Consider the following 19,298-nt stretch of genomic DNA (forward strand, 5'->3'; position numbering starts at 1 on the left):
AGGATAATTGAAACAAAGATTTTTGTGTGGTGTTTATTACAAGGCAGCCAAGTCCTTATTGTCAGTAGAAAGATGAGTTGTACAATGCAGAACTGACGACCAAAGAGTTGAAATGGGTCAATAACGCTCCCAAGTGTAAGCTTGATGATGATTCAATCCCAATGTGGGAAGCAGAAAGTGCTGTCTTTCTTTCTTTTTTAAATCATGCTCCTGATATGGTTAACTCGTGCTCTCTAAGGGGGCGAGTATTTTCTTTTTTTCCAAAAAGACGGCTTCAGATCTGGTCATAAGTTCTCTGTTTACATCTTTCTCGTGTGTAATAGAATCTTTATGTAACTAGGGGCTCTTGAATATCATATAAGAAATGGTTAGCCCACTCATTTAAATAGCAGAGCAAGTAACACAATGACGCTCTCTCCTTCCTTTTTTCTGGGTTTATTTATCTCTAAGGCCTTTTAGAATAAAGTCAAGCAGCATTTCTTCCTTCTAATACAAAAAGTAAGCTTCCTTTACAGAATCCTTGATAGACAAAATTTTGGCTATAGCGGCTGAACCCGTTTTTGGATACAGAAATCCCATCAAGAAGTTCATTCTTACAGTGATAGAAGCATTGTAAGTCCTGATCATCATTCAACTTTTCTAATTGTAAGGAAGAAGCACAACTTGAAGATGACTATCCTGGCGTCAACCGATCCACTTCATTTACATGAGAATATCAAGAGGCTTACACATGCATAACTGATATGCCCAGATGAAAAAAAAAGAGAGTGTGAATAAAAGCTTTTAATCTGCAAAATTACAGTAAAGAAAAAAAACCAAATATTTATAAAAGACTACCATTGTCCATTCATACTATTTCCATTTTGAAATGCATATCCACTGGATAATTGCTGATGAACACCAAACACATTGTTATTAGGTTGACGTCTGCCATATTGGCCTTGATTGTAGTTTGATTGTTGTGGATAACCATTATAGTTTTGCCATCCTGGAGGAGGACGATCTTTACCCCATGAAAGCTAAAGAATGATGAGTTGACTGTTATCAATCATAATCAAGCACTTACCTTAGCTATGTTACCATTGATATTCATGCCCTGTAAATGAACAATAGCATTTGCTGCATTTTCATGTGTATCCATCCTAAATCATGTAAGATTATGCTCGCTCTTTCTCCTTGAATGTAGTTTACTTACTTTACAAAGGCAAAACCACGATCAGCATGAAATTTAACTTCTTGAATATATCCAAATCTTTGAAAAGGTTGAACCAAATCATGTTCTATCATTTTGTTAATATTGTATACCATCCATTTATCACAAAAACACTTACGAGTTATACTGACTGGTATGTTGCCAACATAGATGCTTGTGACATAAGCAGGTGTTTGCTGCACAACAATTTCATAAGGCAATTGTTGTCCAGGTTGAGGTGCAGGCATAGCCATTTGTCCTTTTTGTGTAGCCCAATTACAGCGAATGGGACGTGTTCCTAACCATTCACCGTTCATGGTGGCAATAGCTTGTTCTGCATCTGTCTTGTCTCTAAAAGCTACAAAGCCAAAACCTCTTGACTTTCCAGACACTGGGTCCCACATAACGTGTGCATCACTTTAAAAAGAGTCAATGAGAGTGATTCACAGATATATAAAATAAACTTACGACATGGTGCTATAGTTAGAGAATGCATTTCCAAGCTTTTCATCAGTGACTTCAGGTGCAAGGTCACCAACAAAGATGTGAAAGTGGTTGGATGTATCTTCTTTAGCTGTCTGTTGTTGTACAGAAGCAGCAGCAGCAGCAGAAGAGGGTTGAGCCCAGTTTGCTCTAATTTCCTATTTTCATTGTTATATACACCCTGACCCTAGATGAAATAAATAAGGCTTACGTGTTCAAAGACTCTTTTGCCATTCATGACTTGAATAGCACCTTCAGCATCTTTTGGGTCAACAAATTCAACAAATCCATAATTAACGGCACCCTTTTATTAAATCAAGTTAGTCTCTGTTCATTGTTTCAGTCAATAAACTTACAAAATTACTATGCTTTCTGACCTAAGAATTCGTTTTCAATAAATATTGCCTTTTTTTGTAATGTTACAAACTTACGGATATGATTTTGACACTAGCAACTGTACCAACCGTGCTGGAGATCTCGTGTAACATAGCTTCAGTCACTCTAAAAAGAAATAGTTGTAAAATAACGACACTTTATGCTCTTTTTATTTATTATCTAACCTTTGGTCCAAATTGCCTACATAGATTGTGTTGGCTGGGTTGCCAGATTCTGCCATAGTCGAAGACATGTCCATTGTTGACATTATATAAGAAATGAAAACAAAAAAATAAAAAAGAAAAAAAAAGCAAAAAGAAAAAAATCAATGAAAAAAAAAAAAGTAAAGTATTGTTGACTCTTTTTGTACAATATGCTTTGCTCTCTTTTTCTTTAGATAAAAAGGTTTTTCTTTAAAAAAAAGAAAGGAAAAAGGAAAAGGAAAAAAAGAGAGGAAAAAGAGAAGGCTGGTTTTATGTCTCACCAGAGATGTCCGCATTTACTGTTTTTGCCCATCTTCCGAGCCGGAAAGAAAAGATAAAAAGCAGAAATTTTTTTTTGTTTACAAGTGAATATCAAACTCTCTTTTTTCCAATAGAATTCAATATGCAGTTTCTCTTTATATTTAGCATTGAGCAAACTAAAAGATTGGTGAATAAAAAAGGAATGGCTTGAGAATTTGTGAAATACGCTTTTTACTTTATTTGTTACATGTGTGTCTTTTCTTTTTTGTTTGATCATTTTGTCCATAACTCTCAATCTGTCTTTATGGCGAACACTATGATGGCCTCGTTTTGTCTATATCGCATAAAAAAAAAAGGCAAAAAGTCAGTCACGGAGATCGTCTTTCTGAGAATCAACTTTCTTGCCGGTAAAAAAAAAGGTAAATGTGGAGATGTACAAAAATTCAGGAACTCTTTTTTCTTTCCTTTCTATTGTAAATGGTTTATTGTATAGGATCTGGTAAACCTATAAAAAGAAAGCTTATAGTAGTTGGAGATGGTGCTTGTGGTAAGACATCCTTATTGAATGTATACACAAGAGGCTACTTTCCTCAAGTAAGGATACATATTAGATTTTAAGGAGCCCCCTGATTTAAGTCATATAGGTATATGAACCTACTGTATTTGACAACTATGTGAATGATGTATACATTGATGGAAAACATGTAGAACTATCCATATGGGATACAGCAGGTAAAAAGTGGAATGAAGCAATCAAAGTAGTACATTAACTGTGTATATCATTTAGGTCAAGAGGAGTTTGATCGAATTCGATCTTTATCCTATAGCGATACACATGTCATCATGATATGCTTTTCAGTAGATAATAAGGACTCCTTAGAGAATATACCCAACCGCTGGATGGAAGAATTAGAAGAGGGTTGCCCCAGAGCAAAGATTATCCTGGTAGCACTAAAATGCGACTTGAGAGAGGATGAGGCAACTTTGAAGAAATGCGATCCTATCTTGTATCAAGAAGTAAAATATATCAATCGACCATGTTCAACTTCTTTTATAATAGATTCTAATTATCTTTTTTTCAGGGATTAAATGTAGCAAAGAGCATACGTGCAGTGAGATACCTCGAATGTTCGGCAAAACACAATCGTGGTGTTCGAGAGTGCTTTGATCAAGCAGCAAAAGTGGCTATTTCTGGTAAATGTGGAACCACATGTTATTGATTTGTGTACTCATATTTTTATAGTAAAATTGGACGAACAATCATCAAAGCATTCTTGCGTTATTCTATAACCTTTATACTTCCCTTCCGTATGCGTATAACAGCATATACATACATATATACCTTATTATATACTCTTATTTGATTGTTTTAGTACAATAATACGCCTGTGTTCACTGATATTGCACAATTGATTGCGTTACTCGACGTGCGTGTATGTGTGTGTATAACCTTGAGTACTTTCTCTATTGCACCATTTGGTGCAATAATAAATAACAGTAGTGACACTTTATACAAGTATTCATATCTGTACAAATATGACTTTTTATTTAAATGGCGTCAATTTTAGTCAGTTAAAGTAATATTGCCCTGATGAGGGGCACTGAAATATATTGATAATTAAACCCGAATGAGAAACTGTAAAAAGGGGGTAAGCCATTGACTGCCATTTACAATGCGAACGGCGGAATTTGTGTTTGCTCATATTTCATACAAAAACTTTCTTTTCTTTACTTGCTGTTAAGCATATTGGTGAACACTACGCGCATGAGGAAATCCACGAGAAGGCTAATGTTACGGACGCTTCCTCAGGGCGTCACTACACAACCTCAAACTACCAGTCTCTACCTAACCTAAGGCTGTTTATTGATATAAAATACAAATACATCATAATTACTCTTGAATGATCTTGATTCTTTGCTGATAGAGTTGACAACGTAAAATTGAAATACAGCAATAGCAGAAGAATATCACGCTTGCCCTGCTTGTTGGGATATATTCATAGAAATACACGAACTTTCAGCACACTATTACCTACGTCCTCCCACAGCAATATCTAAAAGGCAAAACGATTGCATCAGCTGTACTTACTCCGTCAAATAACCTTATGCAAAAAACTACTACATCCGAAGTCGAGACAAAGGGTGTGATAAGGCCTCGCCCTTGGTATAGAAGATTTTTCTAATAGTGATTTCTATGTCCAAACAACACAACCAAAAAAAGTGACAATGCGACATGTAAAGAAATAAGGATATAGACAATATATTACTAAAAATAAAACGTGGCATGAAAAGTCTATTATTACCACATCTTTTGTCTTGTCTTTATCAACCTCCGAATTTTGGGCAAGCGACATTTCCACCGTTCACACTATAAAAAAAAGTAGGCAATAGTAGTACAGTGGCTACTACTGATATCATACATGTTGAATTCCTTTTTGTCAAAGCCCACGACTGAATCATTAGAATATCTTGCCCTTACATAATGCATTGGCGAATGCTTTTCTTTATTTAAGTAATTGAAACAAGGCAATTCCCAAGCTAGTGCAATATTTATAAACTGCTTAATATCATTGCTATAAACCCAACTAAAGAAAAACATGTGGAGAATTGCCATAAATACTCCTACAAGTTTAAACAGTGAACTACTTGTTCAATCAAGTTACGCATAGCTATCATGTCAAGCTTTTTGATCTTCATGTGTGTGTATCTTTTTGTGTGTAAATAAAACAAGTGCCCACTTGCATGCTTTAAATTCATTTTGCCAAATTAAGACTTTAATTTCTGCACCTAGCAGTCGTTTAATCACTGTTGCCTTTACAGTAATCAAGTGATGCTTAGACTAATATAAAAGACTTTATTACTCTTGTTGCTTTATTTTAGGGAATTATATTTTGCCGTAATAGCTGTAATCAGAAATTGTGTATGTGATTAGTTCATCTTTACAAGTCTACAAGGTAACCAAGGCTAACACTGAAGTTCAAGGCCATCATGTCTATGGTGTTTCTTTATGGCCAACCCAATTCTGTCTTTTTCGATATCAAACTGAGTATAAAAAGCATTCGTAAATGAGAATCCAAGGACATAGTCCGAGTCTGAGCTACTGCGACCGATATGAGTACGACACATATCGCAGCATGTATCTGTTTCACGTGGATAACTCCAATAGTGAGGAGGAACTGTGACAGTGATATTGCCAAGTTGTATTTGGAAGCTTGTCAGCCTATCCATCAAGCAGCAAGGTATTTTGTATGTATTGTCTGGTTCATCGTAGACAGCATACCAATGCTTTTCAAACTCGTCAGCTAAGCAAGTAGACAAATTTAGAAACGTTGCAAAAACTAAAGCAATATATTCTTACCTTGTTCATTTGGTAATCCGATAACATCTGTGGATGAAGACAGTACTGCTTTCGCATGCTTACTAACTTTAAAACAGAGATCGTGTAAAAATTTGGCATGGCGTACAGGAACTGCCCAGTTTCCAGAGCCATCATTTTCAGCTGCCTTGACATAATATAGCTTTCCTTGAATAGCGTCTGTATCTACTCCACCTATCAGAAAGTAAAGCTTTAATGACTTTCTAAAAATAATGCAAAAAAAAGGAGAGGCCAAAAAAGGAGAAATTTATTTTACCTAAAACAAGGTACCCTGCGGGCGTATCATCCTTTGTGTGTCGCTTTGAGATTGTTCCCCAACCTCCAGACGCAACGCCCGTCGATGGAGTACTGTTTGATGCTGTAGTTTGCGAGAATCCACTTCGGCTAGATGTTGTGTACATGGCAAATTGAGAGCTACCCATACCGTAACCCTGTTGATAGGCGTTAGGTACAAACCCTGAATCAGGGATATCTCGCTTGGCATAGTGTTCTTGCACTGTATTAAGATCTACATTTCTTCCTAAACCAAGGAAGCCATCGAATCCTTGGTCAAAGCGCTCCATGCGGTATGCATCTCCAAATGGCATATTCTCTACTGTCAAGCCAGCGTAGCGGAAAGTATCAAGGCAGAGTGTTGTATAAGCAACACCTCGACCGTAATCCATGGTGAATTTTTTGCCTACAGTAACAACAGTGGTAGATCTGCTTGCATTGTATGACTTTCTATCTAGACAGTTTCCATTAACACATTGAGTACCACGGATCCAACTGAATCCTGTGGATGTATCTAGCGCTAATGTCAGCTCTTGTGGTGGGTTACCGACCTCGATAACAGCCCCCATCATGCCATTTTGGACAAGTTGTGCAGGTGCGGATATAAACTCTGACTGGCTGGTTCGTTTTTGATATAGAGGGATTTTGTGAATAGCCTCGACTGTTGCTGATAGTACGAGTGCTGCAAGGTAGAATAAGAATACCGATCTCATAATGTTCAGAGAATAAGCTCGCTTTTATGAAAAAGAGTTACCGGAAAGAAGCAAGTCTGTAACTAAAGAAGAAGAAAAAGAAGAAGGAAAAGGAGATAGGGGTGAGATATATAAATAGTAGACGGCCCAGGCTTCATCCAAGTCTGATGGATAGTCTCTTTTTGTTGTTGTTTTTTAGTTGATATCCTATTTCACCCCCTTTCTCCCCTCTCCCTTCTCTTGTTATATTTCGAAAAACCCCTTTATGTTAAAGAGCTCTGAAGCTCCTCTTTTATATGGGCAAGAAGGGCTCTGTGAAGCGTGATGCTTTTTTTAATTTTGATAATTCAGTTACACCTTACCAAATCCCTTCGATATCCTTATACGCCTGTTTAGACAAACTACCCAATTTATAAGCTCATTGTTTCATCGCTTTTAAATTATTCATTGTTTATACTCTATGATAAAGTAATATCAGGTGAGAATAATGTGTATAGATTCACACTCCTTGTCATCTTTACTCAGCGCATAAACTTCGGAATGGTTTTATTGTTATTAGACGATAAACCTATATCTCATATAACAGAACCTTTTAAACTATTGACCAATAGTCACTCTATATACGAATTCCTACATCTGTAGAATGGGAACAACTGCGATATTAGGCTTGGAAAGATTACAAGCTGTTGAGTTGATATAGTAGCAATGGTGAGACCAGGTTCGAAATTAGATAGGGTTACGTGATATTCCTCAAGTCAGAAAATGGGGCAACTACTTGAGTGCATTTGACATTCAGAAAGATCAAAACAAATTCAGTGAAATGTGATATAACAAACAAATTGAATGGAAGATGGCTGTCCTGTGGTAATTTGGCTAATTTTTTCTGAATCGTGTGCGTGCCAAGCTTACAGGTAAACTTACTGAGAAGATCCACACTCCATTTTTGGTAAATATTGAAACCAAAGAGAAAATGCGCTGAATGCAACCTGTTACAGAAATTAATGCAGCGTGGCTGGCATTGGCACCAGTGCTTTCAAGGCATATCCATTGAGCACATGGAACTACATTGCATGGACACACAAAAAAAAAGACGCATGCTAATTGGTCCAGCAAGTTTGACGCATTCAAGAGGTATTACATCAAGCCGACTGATAAGTTCCAAGGCAGCCAGAGATATCAATGTTATCATCTTTTCTATTGCGGAAAATATGGACATCTCATTAAAGCCTTGTCACAGCGATCATAATGACCACAGCGTTTGTTCAGCTCTATAGTAGGGTAAGGCATTGAACGAGTCCTCTACCTATTATGGTATCCTAGGTTGATAATCATATAAATGGAAGGGGTGTCTATATCTTACTATGTATTTGTAATCAATAGAATACTAACAAAAGCATTATTTTTTTTTTCCTGGAGTGAGAACATTGTCTTTACTACCTGCGCTTGATTGTTTAAAAGTGATATGCGGTTGTTTAAATCATGGAACAATAGTCACGATGCTTATTTAAGAAATGATCAGTAGCTTTTTCGTTTTCTTCTTTTTCTTTTTCAAATTTAACTTTTTCAATATGGCCAGAACCAAACAAACTGCTCGTAAATCTACTGGTGGTAAAGCACCTAGAAAGCAACTTGCTACTAAAGCTGCTAGAAAGTCAGCACCTACTACTGGTAAGGCTTTACATAATAGTATGGACCAGTAATAAACCATACTTAACAGGTGGTGTGAAGAAGCCTCATCGTTATAAGCCTGGTACCGTTGCCCTTCGTGAAATCCGTAGATATCAGGTAATATGACATTTATTATAATTTAATTGTACAAGTTGTCCTAACAAAGCCTTGACAAAAGAAATCAACTGAACTCTTGATTCGTAAACTTCCTTTTCAAGTAAGCACGATATACCCATAACATTTTTGCTATCAAGGTTATATTTACCTATTATGTAATAGCGTCTTGTAAGAGAAATCGCTCAAGATTTCAAGACTGATTTGCGTTTCCAATCCTCTGCTATTGGTGCATTGCAAGAAGCTGCGGAAGCTTACCTTGTTTCACTCTTTGAAGGTTAGCTTTTTTTTTAAATTGAATATGCATCACATGGTATATTTCTAACGCTTTTTCTCCTTATACAGACACCAACCTTGCTGCCATTCATGCAAAGAGAGTCACAATTCAACCCAAAGATATTCAATTAGCTCGTCGTCTTCGTGGTGAACGATCTTAAAGAATATACACAGCCCTTTATCATTATGAAGATGACTAGCAGAATAAGGAAAAAACATCACTTTATTGTTATTCACTGAGCAAATAAATAAAGTTTAATATACTTTGTGGTAAAATTTATACAGTGTCTAAATTAGGGTCTGCATCAAGCAGTTTTTGGTGTATGGCTTTAAGTGCACTTAATGCATGCTTTTCTTTTACAACACAAGAGATGTTAATTTCTGATGCACCTTGTGAAATCATTTCTAAACTAACTCCAGCTTCCGCCACTGAAGAGAACATTTCACCGGCTATACCGATCATATTCTTCATCTGTTTGCCTACAAGCGACACAATGGCCATATCTCGGATAACATCGACCTAGAACGAGACATCAGAATGACGAATGGGTTTCATGTGAACACTTACTGTTCCTAATCTTTCTAATTCCACTAGGGCTCTACTCAAGCTATTCTCAGTGGCATCTATGGATAGGGCCATGGAGACATTTATTTGTGAAGTAGAAATCAAGTCAACGACAATATTATGCTCATCCAGAATGGTGAATATCTTTGCAAGGAACCCATGGCTTACGTTTTTACGGTTTGACTGTATGTTCAAGACACAAATCTTGTCTTTGACAGTGACTGCGGCAGGCCGCTTCCTTGACAAGTCCTTATGATAGCCATTCTGAGCTAAAACTTCGGGTGAAGGCGGAGGCGTAGCAGAACCGTTTCTCTTGAGGCTGTCGGGGAATATGATGGATCCTACACCTGAGGGATTTTCGACATTTTTTATACGAATGGGAATTTCTGCTCTAATGACTTGTTCCATGGTAAACGGATGGATAACTTCTGATCCGTAATAGGTCAACTCTGCTGCTTCTTCGGGAGTGATAATGGGTAATAGTCTTGCTGTATTTATCTTTCGTGGATCGGCTGTGAAGATACCGTCTACTTCTTTCCAAATCTGAAGTTCCTGTGATTGTAGACCAACAGCGGCTAATGCTGCACAGAGATCTGTATATCCTCTACCAATGCTATTCAACAAACTTCCAGGTACATAACCAAAGAATCCTTTTTTCAAAAAAAAAAAGCATGAAAAAAATGCTCTAAATGAATCATCATCATCATTCATTATTACCTGTCAAGACTGGCACCCGATTTCCACAATCATGTATGATCTCTTTTAATCGACCAGCCACATAGTCGTAAAATGATTGATCTAGGGTTGTGAACTCTTGATTGATTATATTACTTAGAACTACTAGTTGACTATCTATTCCCTATGTTATAATAATATGAGTAACGCTTTTTTCCGATTGAAATACCGTTGCTTACCCTGTCTTTTAATACAGCCGCGATAATGGTACATGACAGTTTTTCGCCCATGCCAACAATGATATCTTTTGATCTTGAAGATATTTCTTCAATTATCTAATAGGCTATCAACATATATCCACAACTCTATTCGGGGGACATTTGTTACCTCTGCTGCTTCCAAAAAGGATTTCAACTTTAGACAATCTTTTTCTAATTGATCTTCAAGGGCCGATAATATCTCTGGGTTTTTAATGACCGATCTAGCTGCATTAATGTGATCATCTCTTATTTCTTTTACAATATTCAAGTGCTCTTTTGACCCTTCCGTGATAGCTTCTTTTGCTGCTCGTAATAATCTTTAATAATATTACTTATTAGTGTCAATGCGTCTATATTATTATTAATTTACCTGTTTGTCGTTCCTTTTTCTTTCGTGACTCCACTTCTTGCTGAGCAAACAATGGCGACTCTATTTGTTTTTAAATATTTCCTAAATAATAATATCGTAAAAATGTTAGTGAAGGTGCCATAAAGATTCTATATTCGGTCTTACGGTATAATCGTATCCGCAATTTCATTCAGAAATTTGCCTACACTGGTTCCTCCGTATTTCTGAACAATCCATGGCAGTTGAGGTGAATTCATTTGTAGTTCTATTTGCATTATTAAAAGAAAGGGAAAGGAAGAAAAAGAAAAAGAGAGATCTAGCAGCCAAGGTACAACTGAGGTTAAATATGAATAACGAATCAAATCTCTTATCTTAAAGATGATCTCTCTGTTTATAATGTGCATGATTTTCCGAGCGTAATTTTCTGCAAAAGTAACTGGACAACATTCATTTTCCGCCATCATTATTTATTCGACAAATTTTGATTCATTGCTCGATATCGAATGGGATCTTGTCATAAGTAAAATAAGCTCAGCAGGGAGACTTTAACTCTTGTATTCAAAAGATCTTGTTTTTGCTCTTTCTGGTAGAGCATCAACTATAGTCACACCAAACTAGTATTCGTACTATGCAAAAATTTAGTAAAATCAGATATCTTCTTTACTTGTAACAATCTTTATCCCAGAAGGGAAACCGTGTTCATTACGGCGATTTTAAAAAACATTTAATCTCTTCTATAGTTGAAAGGTCGACCTCTTCCATCCCAAATCGAAAGAGAAATAGACAGTATATTCTTACAAGCGTTGATATCTGGTTGCCATAATGTGTCGTGTGTTGTTGACAATGATGCCGTACCACGATGGCTTTTTGGCACTCAAAAAAGTATAAATGAAGACCTTTTTATTAATGGCATCAAATCCAACAACGAAGAGGAAAGAGGTGCATAGGAAGTATCAGATAAAAAAAATATTTGTCGCTATAAGATTGTTGGGTAGATCTAATCGTAAAAAAACTATAAGTTATTGGCAACGTCAACTGTCACGTTACGGAAATCAAAATTTTAATTTTCAGAAGTTGAAGTTTTTAATGATTCGAAAATTTGGTATCGCATAACAAAGGTTTGGAACGAAGACAAAGAAAAAAGCTACTAATCAGCTACTAAGGTGTACCAGGGATGGGATTCGTGTCAAGATTGGCATCACGTAATGAAGCCGTGTCTTCTTGAATGGAACTGATAACCGAGTCGCGCCAAGCAAATACATCTTTCATATGCTTTATAGTCTTCTTTAAACCGTCTGGCGAATAAGGAACTTGGATTTCAGCCGCTCGTGTTCGAACGTAAGTGAGATTAGTCATTAACGTCAATGATTCAAAATAAATGGTTCGATCTTGTGTGAGAACTATGAAAATACGGGGTTGACAGTTTTCGTTGCTGTCTCGCCTGTTCAAGAGTCGAGCTGCGTTGCGATACACCTTTTCGGTATCATTCTCTAATTTTTTTGCGTTTTGATTTCCGAAGCCACCAGCAAACTCTATTAGCATCACTGTTGCTTTGTCATCATCATCGTTCACATTTTGCAAAACGCCGTCCCATTTATGGCGCTTTGTTCCTTCAGCTTCTACTTCGATCCTAAATAGAAAAAAAAAATGTAAGCAAAACGTTTATTTTTTTTTTTGGATGAACAACCATTTGAACGAGACGCGATCATTGAATTGGAGAAACAAGTTTTGAAGGATCAGAATTCCACTATCCAAAGCACTAGTTCTTTCGCCACATATCATTGATATATGGTTACGCGGCGAACACATTAGGTCAATCCTAACCGTGAAAATACCTCAATTATTACTGTTATTTCGGACACAATCATGATTTTTTATAATACCATCGACCAGCAATGACCTCGATTGCACGAAGATCATAATGAATCATAGGACGATAGTCTTTTGCTTCAATTATAGGAGCTCGGATAATCTGACACAAGTCCCGTGCATCCACGTTGCTTGCAGATAACGCATCTATCAATTTTTTGCACGCTGGTTCTTCTTTCCAAGAGATAGTAGTTGGTTCGAAAAGTTTTCTGAACTTCTGCTCTCCTAGGGATTCTTCATAGAGTTCACGTGAATGACGGTCTGCAAGATCAATTATGTTCAGGGAGCTTAAACTGATGGAAATACAAACAGGTTAGGCTCTGTATACAGTTTTTTATAAGTAATGCCGCATAATTCAAAAGTTTATAATACAAAATATACAAAAAATGACATCTTGGGACGACGTTACTTTCTGGAAATAGTGCGTGCAGCGGATTTAGCGTTTTATATACCTAAGTTTGAGATTCTGCGAAGCAGACATCAGTTTCTCCAGCATGGGATCCCTTTGCTCCTCTCCATCGCTGGAAAGATCGTCTGAGACTCGCTGATGTTCGTTAGATGGCTCTAGCCCTTCAACAGATCTGGAAGAAGTTCCCGCCACTTCAGAAGCAGTGCGTTTCATCAAAGCAGCGGTTTGTTGAACAATCTGCTCACGTGCGTTTGCTTTGGTTGCTTCGATGCGTTTGTTGGAATCAGCACGCTGACGCTCCATCCAAAACCTCTGGTATCGTTTACCGAAGCGTGAGTTGCAGTTATTCCGTTGCTAGAAGAAAAAATGTTTTCAATTTTCCCCAATCTTCATTACATCAATAAACATAAACAAGCGTTTACCCTCATCAAAGCTTTTGCTTCGTCGATGGCTTCTAGATGGTGATGATCAGTTGTCATGCTGCCAGCGTCTCTTAACGCGCGACGAAAATTCAGGTTTGATATGGCTTCGTTTGCTTGAAAATATGATATAAAATCAAAATAATCATAAGCTTTTTTCTTGCTTCTTTTCGTTATCTTTTTTTGATCTTCAAGCCAAGTCGAAATACTGAACATTTTTGAAAGAGAAAAAAAAAGAGGTGATTATATGGACACCATGTTCTACTATATAGAGGATTTTCATTAATCACGACTAACGTTCCTAAACAAATGAAGCATATGGCCGTTAGCTTTGATATCATTGGTTGGCCTACTCTTATTTTTAAGGAGGTTATGAAGCTTATTTTTTAATATTTCCTTTTGAGCACACGCGAGTTTCTCTAACCAATGATGCCAACTCTGGCGACTATGTTCTTTGTTTACAGAACATATGAGCAATCTATTTGTATCAGTAGCCATGATTAAAAGGAGGAATTTTAGTAAAACAGGATGTCCCAAAAAAAGTTTGGCTTGGAAAATATGTGTTCATATAATTACCCAATGGAAATTATTCATACATTCTACAGAATTTTTTGTTCGAGCCTTTTTTCTCTTAATCTTTTCAATTCAGAATACAGCGTCCTTCTACGATTTCAGTTTTTCAACAAGACTGTTTGCGCGGGATGAAATCTCTACACATACATGCGACTTGGGGCCCTGCCTCCCCGCATTGTCTTGATGCGATCCCGGATGCCGTTTGTTTCAACACCCATCCGTCCGCGTAGAGATGTTGTTCTGTAGCACGGCAGCATCCTTCCACGATTTCAGTTTTTCAACAAGACTGTTTGCGCGGGATGAAATCTCTACACATACATGCGACTTGGGGCCCTGCCTCCCCGCATTGTCTTGATGCGATCCCGGATGCCGTTTGTTTCAACACTCATCCGTCCGCGTAGAGTTGCAGTGCAGTGATAAGATGTTTAGCAAACAGCTTCAACTACTGTATTTGAACGTAAGTATAGAATAAATTATAACTGCATCTGACATGTTCAAACACATTTTTTAAACACTGATCTTTCGAGAATCGGTAACAAGTAAATGTAAATAAAACAAGTTTTCAAATGGATATTGGGAAGATTTCCAAGTTGGATGGTGCCTGAACCCATGCTTTATCAATATATTCAATTACTGTTCTTCTGTAACATTAAAAACATAAAAAGTTATGGTATTTTACACGTTGACCACAATTAATAACAATGCTAACTTTGCCGTTCCTATTCTGCAAAATATGTGGTGCCCCTACTGCCTCGCGCGAATATTATGATACCTATCCATCCCTGCACAACAAACAGCAGCCGATCGACCACATCATGAACCACCTTCCGCGCTTCGAAAGTGGGCTGACCCACAATAACTGGAGGAAGATATGGCTAGCGTTGATCCAGGTCCTTTGACAGATTGATCAGATGAGCCACAAGGATGCGGGATATGACGATGACGCCCTGTAAGGCACTGCCTCTGTAACTATGGGAGCACACAGATAACTTTTCTCTGTTTTTTGTTTATTCATTATTCGATCCAGGCCTGTCTTTTTCCCCACAGGGGTTTTTTCAGACATGGCACCAGCACTTTTTTATATTATTATTATCTTTTACATTTGTATTGCAAGGAAGCGGCCATTTACCTATAGGGATAGATCCTCAAGTCTCCCACAAATAAAATACATACTTTTCAATTATTCTGCAAATTCATATGATTACCTCTATTTTTGTATTTTCCACTCGCTGTCTCTTATCTCTTTGTTGTTGGCTTTGATGCCATTAGTAATCTTTACAAACACTCTTTATTTCGACATTTATCCCAACACTTGTAAGAATGCGAAATGAAACCTTTGTAGTGACTTATTTCTACACTGTTGCAAGCTTCCGTGATCCTTTTTGTTAAAGTGTCTTGCTGCAAAAACCTATGGCGTTTAACCTTACTCTTTGCCACTACCCAAAATTGTTTTATGGGTTAAGCTCAGGTGTGTAAATAAAAAGATACACATATTTATATCCTCGGTACTCAATATATTTCTTCATGTTTTCATGCGTGTGGATTGGTGCATTATCCATCACTATATAATGACCTTTCATATGCGAGTGCTTGTCCATTTCGAGAGTCACTTTCAAGAAACTGACATAGTGGCCTGCTATCGTCTCTGAACTTACATATCCTTCAGCCTTTCTATTCTTAGCAGGTCTTGGTTTTTTTACGTCGACTGTAGTCAAGCCTGCGGCAGAGATGGCACCCAATATAGACGAAGTGTTTGCTCTCGCAATAGGTCTAGTAACAATAGCACGAGCGCCTTTTTTAGGCCAAGCTCTTGAGCGTTTCATATTTATATCAAAAGCAGAGTCGTCAAGAAACATACAATTTGTCAGGAAGTTCATGTCCGTATTTTCCTATTTACAAACCCAATTGTACCGCTCCTCAACCTTTGCAGTACTATTTCTTTCGATAGAATGAAAGTCGACTTTCTTCAAAGAAAGATTACATTTGTTTCTCATGAAATTATAAGCAGTGCTGCGTGAGACTTTAAGATCATTAAATCGCTTCAACAACAGCAGCAGAGGGATTAGCATCAATAAAGTTGACAACGGCCGTTTTATGCTCTTCGCTCAAGATACATTTACGATCAACCTGCTTACAATCCTCAAAAATACTATCAGGACACATATTGTATTGTTTAATGCATCTCTGAGCAGTCCGGATGTGGATGCCCAGCAGTTTCGCTGGAGCTGATGCGTTCATACACTTCTCAATCTTAAGGTCGAAAAATCCAGCCTTATCCTGAACAGTATAGCGCACATAATCACGTTTTATGTTTGCTTCTTTCATGCGAATGTCTTCATCTTTTGGCTTTTCTACCAGCATTAGGCAAGCCGATGAAGGTTCATTGGACGCTGCGTGTTTTGGGTGTTCGCTATGAGTCGCAATCGCCTCAACAACAAATTCATCCTGATCAACAATGTATTCCATGGGCTCACGGCCACCATTCTCATCAACAATGTTTCCATGCCCATCTTCAAATAAAAACACTGTCTTAATGTTAAAATGTTAAGATAAGAAAAAAAATACTCCAGGAAAACAAAAAAGGTCCTCATTTATGTTTCTTCGAGTGCCAAAAAGTCATTGTGATACGACATCATTGTCAACAGCACACGACATGATTTCTAAAAATGCGACTTCCATCAATTTTGATTGTCTGCGGCATTGCTTATTGGAAGTACTGTATACTGTACATAAAAGAGTCTGTAGACAGAGAGACATCACAATAATAATCTGTACTACAATGTGGTGTATATTGCTACCCTGTATTAATAATTTATATATTTCTTTACTTCTTATTTATCTAAATAAAAAAGATACAATTGGAAGTTATTGTTTACTCATCGTCCCTTTACAAATCAACCAATCAGTAATTCTTCAGGGATCCGTAACGTAGCCATAATGTAGCTATAACATAGCTGTAACATAGCGGTAACATAACCGTAACGTATCCGTAATATGCCTTCACACAAGGCTTTTTCAATAATAAAGGTCCTCTTTTTTTTGCATATCGCTTTCATAAACAAAAACACATTGTGCATGTAGGTTTTATTGCTTTTCTGTGTTGAAACACTCACCAAAACACTTGGCAGAATGAGATACAAAGCCTTTGGAATTACTTAAATATAGACTATCACATGTTTTACTGATCCTAATCATTAATTTTTCCTTTTCCAAGAACTTGTTTCGCTTAAATTTGCTCTTGACAACGGACCAGAACTGCTCAATTGGATTCAGCTCAAGGGAATATGGAGGAAGATATACAAATCTGTATCCTCGAGAGTAAATATACTTTCCTACATTAGCTGAGCTATGGATTGGTGCGTTATCCATAACAAGATAATGTCCTTTCATTTCTGGGTATTTGTCCATTTCATCAAGAGTCGCCTTCACAAAGTTCAAACAATGACCTGTCACTATTCCTGTAATTTAAGAGAAATTGCTTATGTTCTTCCCCAAGAATACGATGTCGACCTGATTTTTTCTTTTTCTCGAAAATACTTTCAGAGTCTTCGTAATAACGTTTGACTCATCGCTGGGCTGCACGGACATGAATACTTAATTGTCTTGCAGCAGCAGAAGCACTTAGACACCTACTAAAAAATAAATGAAAAAACCTAGCTTTCTCGTCATCAGAGTAAAACATGTATTGTCATTTATTGCATAAATCCATATTAACATCTCCATTATCCCTTTCATCAGCAACTGGATGCATTGCAGGATTAGAAGATCTTTCTGGAGATTTATTCATTAAGAATTGAGTGCGAGCATTAATTGTTTCGATAGCAAATAGCTCCTCATCAACAAGATCCATAGACTCAACTCCATTCTCATCAACAACGTGTCCTTGTCCATCTTTGTAAAAGAAATTGCGTACTCATTTTAAATGTCTGTAAAATAAACTGGAAACCGGAAATAGAAGAAAAGAGTTGCTCCCTTTAAAAAAATAATGGTATAATAATTAAAGCGACAAGTAAAACAGTGACGTTATTTTCTGGAATGACTGTATCCACTCCCAAATCGTACATTTTTAAACTCAGCAATACATTTCTCGAAAATAAAATGGAATATTCAGCCAATTAAATTCGTACTTAATCTGGAGCACTTCTCAAACTTGAACAAACTGTGAACTTAAGTCTGAACATTATTATTTACCTCTTTATTTTTTGCGTAAAGACGGTTCCGGTAACATTATTAAAGAAGATGGAGCTGGGACTATGGATTTCGAGATTGGAGGCAATCCCTATTGAATGTCGTTCCTAATTCAACCTTAGCTGCCTCCATTTGTCCTCTCTTGATGAGGAGGCTTGAAATAAAATTGTTCGAAAGTGTCTGCTGAAAGGCTCCAATTTGTATGCTTTTTAACGTCGTCTATCTTATGACCCAATTTGACAGCTTTCGTGCTTGATGCTGAACAAAGCGTGTGAGGTTCATATACCTGTGTATTGATGGCAGACTTTTGCATAGCTTGTTTCATAATATTTGCTACTGTGCCTGATTGAATCGTACTTTGCTGAAATTGTTGATGTATGCTGGAAACACCGCATGCTCGTTTGAGAGCTCTGAACGTAAATGTTTTGTTTTTTCCATGAAAGTAAATAATGTAAATACAGGACACATCGACTTTTGGGATAAGGTGCCCAAGGCTGAATGTTTCTGTTGAGCTTCCTTTGAAGCTCTGATGAACAATGTAATCCCAGTGAGATTTGCATCATTATCGAACTTGAAGCGGACATCGCGTGTTTTGCAAGGTACCGATATCCGATCTTGATCCCCACATCGTTGCAATACATAGTAAAAGAATTATCTTTTGTTGTAGCTTGTCGATAGTGAAAGAGGTGCTGTCGCTGAAATTGGTTGCAATATACTTTGTCAAAATGGACAAGACCCAGGTTTCAATTTGTGCTTGTTGCGGTAACTCGACTACCGTTTTCAGCTTCGCCTGGAAAAAATCTTGAATAATGACGTTACTGTCAATTGGAGGCATGTGTGGATATAAGGCGCGGAAAACAGAAGCGATTGCTGAATGGAGCACGATTGGTGGTCCATAAAGAATCGCAAAATATTTTTGAATCGTAGGCTATGGAATCGACATTCGGTTATTGCGATACACACCAATGCATCCATTTTTGCCAGCTAATATTGCAACTATGATTCTTTGATGAAGCAATTTAACACCACCTTTAAATAAAACATTTCCTAGATTGAAATATTAACCATCTAATAAAGA

At 37.2% G+C, this 19,298-nt stretch overlaps 7 protein-coding genes across 7 annotated transcripts; 2 read left to right on the plus strand and 5 right to left on the minus strand.

Moving 5' to 3' along the window:
* Nucleotides 1–833: 833 nt before the first annotated feature.
* On the minus strand, nucleotides 834–2,309 carry RHIMIDRAFT_249799 (uncharacterized protein; the record flags this gene model as incomplete). The annotated part of the gene is made up of 9 exons (XM_023610657.1): nucleotides 834–1,019; nucleotides 1,067–1,142; nucleotides 1,196–1,280; nucleotides 1,332–1,609; nucleotides 1,661–1,833; nucleotides 1,887–1,979; nucleotides 2,032–2,052; nucleotides 2,107–2,176; nucleotides 2,236–2,309. The coding sequence occupies 9 exons, from the start codon at nucleotides 2,307–2,309 to the stop codon at nucleotides 834–836; spliced, it is 1,056 nt and encodes a 351-aa protein (XP_023468594.1).
* Nucleotides 2,310–2,967: 658 nt separating this feature from the next.
* Nucleotides 2,968–4,177, plus strand: RHIMIDRAFT_213306 (Rho GTPase Rho3). Its single transcript, XM_023607245.1, has 5 exons — nucleotides 2,968–3,108; nucleotides 3,159–3,246; nucleotides 3,302–3,531; nucleotides 3,597–3,708; nucleotides 3,758–4,177. The coding sequence occupies exons 1-5, from the start codon at nucleotides 2,992–2,994 to the stop codon at nucleotides 3,802–3,804; spliced, it is 594 nt and encodes a 197-aa protein (XP_023468595.1). The 5' UTR covers nucleotides 2,968–2,991; the 3' UTR covers nucleotides 3,805–4,177.
* A 1,301-nt stretch (nucleotides 4,178–5,478) lies between these two features.
* On the minus strand, nucleotides 5,479–6,876 carry RHIMIDRAFT_235643 (acid protease; the record flags this gene model as incomplete). The annotated part of the gene is made up of 3 exons (XM_023608389.1): nucleotides 5,479–5,816; nucleotides 5,873–6,064; nucleotides 6,147–6,876. 3 exons carry the CDS (start codon nucleotides 6,874–6,876, stop codon nucleotides 5,479–5,481), a joined length of 1,260 nt encoding a protein of 419 aa, XP_023468596.1.
* A 1,547-nt stretch (nucleotides 6,877–8,423) lies between these two features.
* RHIMIDRAFT_199711 (histone) lies at nucleotides 8,424–9,074 on the plus strand (the record flags this gene model as incomplete). Its single annotated transcript, XM_023606402.1, has 5 exons — nucleotides 8,424–8,523; nucleotides 8,573–8,640; nucleotides 8,702–8,740; nucleotides 8,803–8,914; nucleotides 8,983–9,074. 5 exons carry the CDS (start codon nucleotides 8,424–8,426, stop codon nucleotides 9,072–9,074), a joined length of 411 nt encoding a protein of 136 aa, XP_023468597.1.
* A 116-nt stretch (nucleotides 9,075–9,190) lies between these two features.
* RHIMIDRAFT_199697 (aspartate kinase) lies at nucleotides 9,191–11,019 on the minus strand (the record flags this gene model as incomplete). The annotated part of the gene is made up of 7 exons (XM_023606400.1): nucleotides 9,191–9,433; nucleotides 9,482–10,128; nucleotides 10,196–10,337; nucleotides 10,393–10,488; nucleotides 10,541–10,730; nucleotides 10,784–10,864; nucleotides 10,928–11,019. The coding sequence occupies 7 exons, from the start codon at nucleotides 11,017–11,019 to the stop codon at nucleotides 9,191–9,193; spliced, it is 1,491 nt and encodes a 496-aa protein (XP_023468598.1).
* Nucleotides 11,020–11,799: 780 nt separating this feature from the next.
* On the minus strand, nucleotides 11,800–12,879 carry RHIMIDRAFT_107424 (uncharacterized protein). The gene is made up of 3 exons (XM_023605194.1): nucleotides 12,646–12,879; nucleotides 12,450–12,581; nucleotides 11,800–12,392 (listed from the first exon to the last, which is right to left on the minus strand). Exons 1-3 carry the CDS (start codon nucleotides 12,690–12,692, stop codon nucleotides 11,921–11,923), a joined length of 651 nt encoding a protein of 216 aa, XP_023468599.1. The 5' UTR covers nucleotides 12,693–12,879; the 3' UTR covers nucleotides 11,800–11,920.
* A 4,005-nt stretch (nucleotides 12,880–16,884) lies between these two features.
* On the minus strand, nucleotides 16,885–17,167 carry RHIMIDRAFT_276585 (uncharacterized protein). The gene has a single exon (XM_023612635.1). The coding sequence runs from the start codon at nucleotides 17,107–17,109 to the stop codon at nucleotides 16,927–16,929; it is 183 nt and encodes a 60-aa protein (XP_023468600.1). The 5' UTR covers nucleotides 17,110–17,167; the 3' UTR covers nucleotides 16,885–16,926.
* Nucleotides 17,168–19,298: the final 2,131 nt, after the last annotated feature.

Source organism: Rhizopus microsporus, assembly GCF_002708625.1.
Source record: "Rhizopus microsporus ATCC 52813 unplaced genomic scaffold scaffold_4, whole genome shotgun sequence".
In the NCBI taxonomy this organism is placed as follows: domain Eukaryota; kingdom Fungi; phylum Mucoromycota; class Mucoromycetes; order Mucorales; family Rhizopodaceae; genus Rhizopus; species Rhizopus microsporus.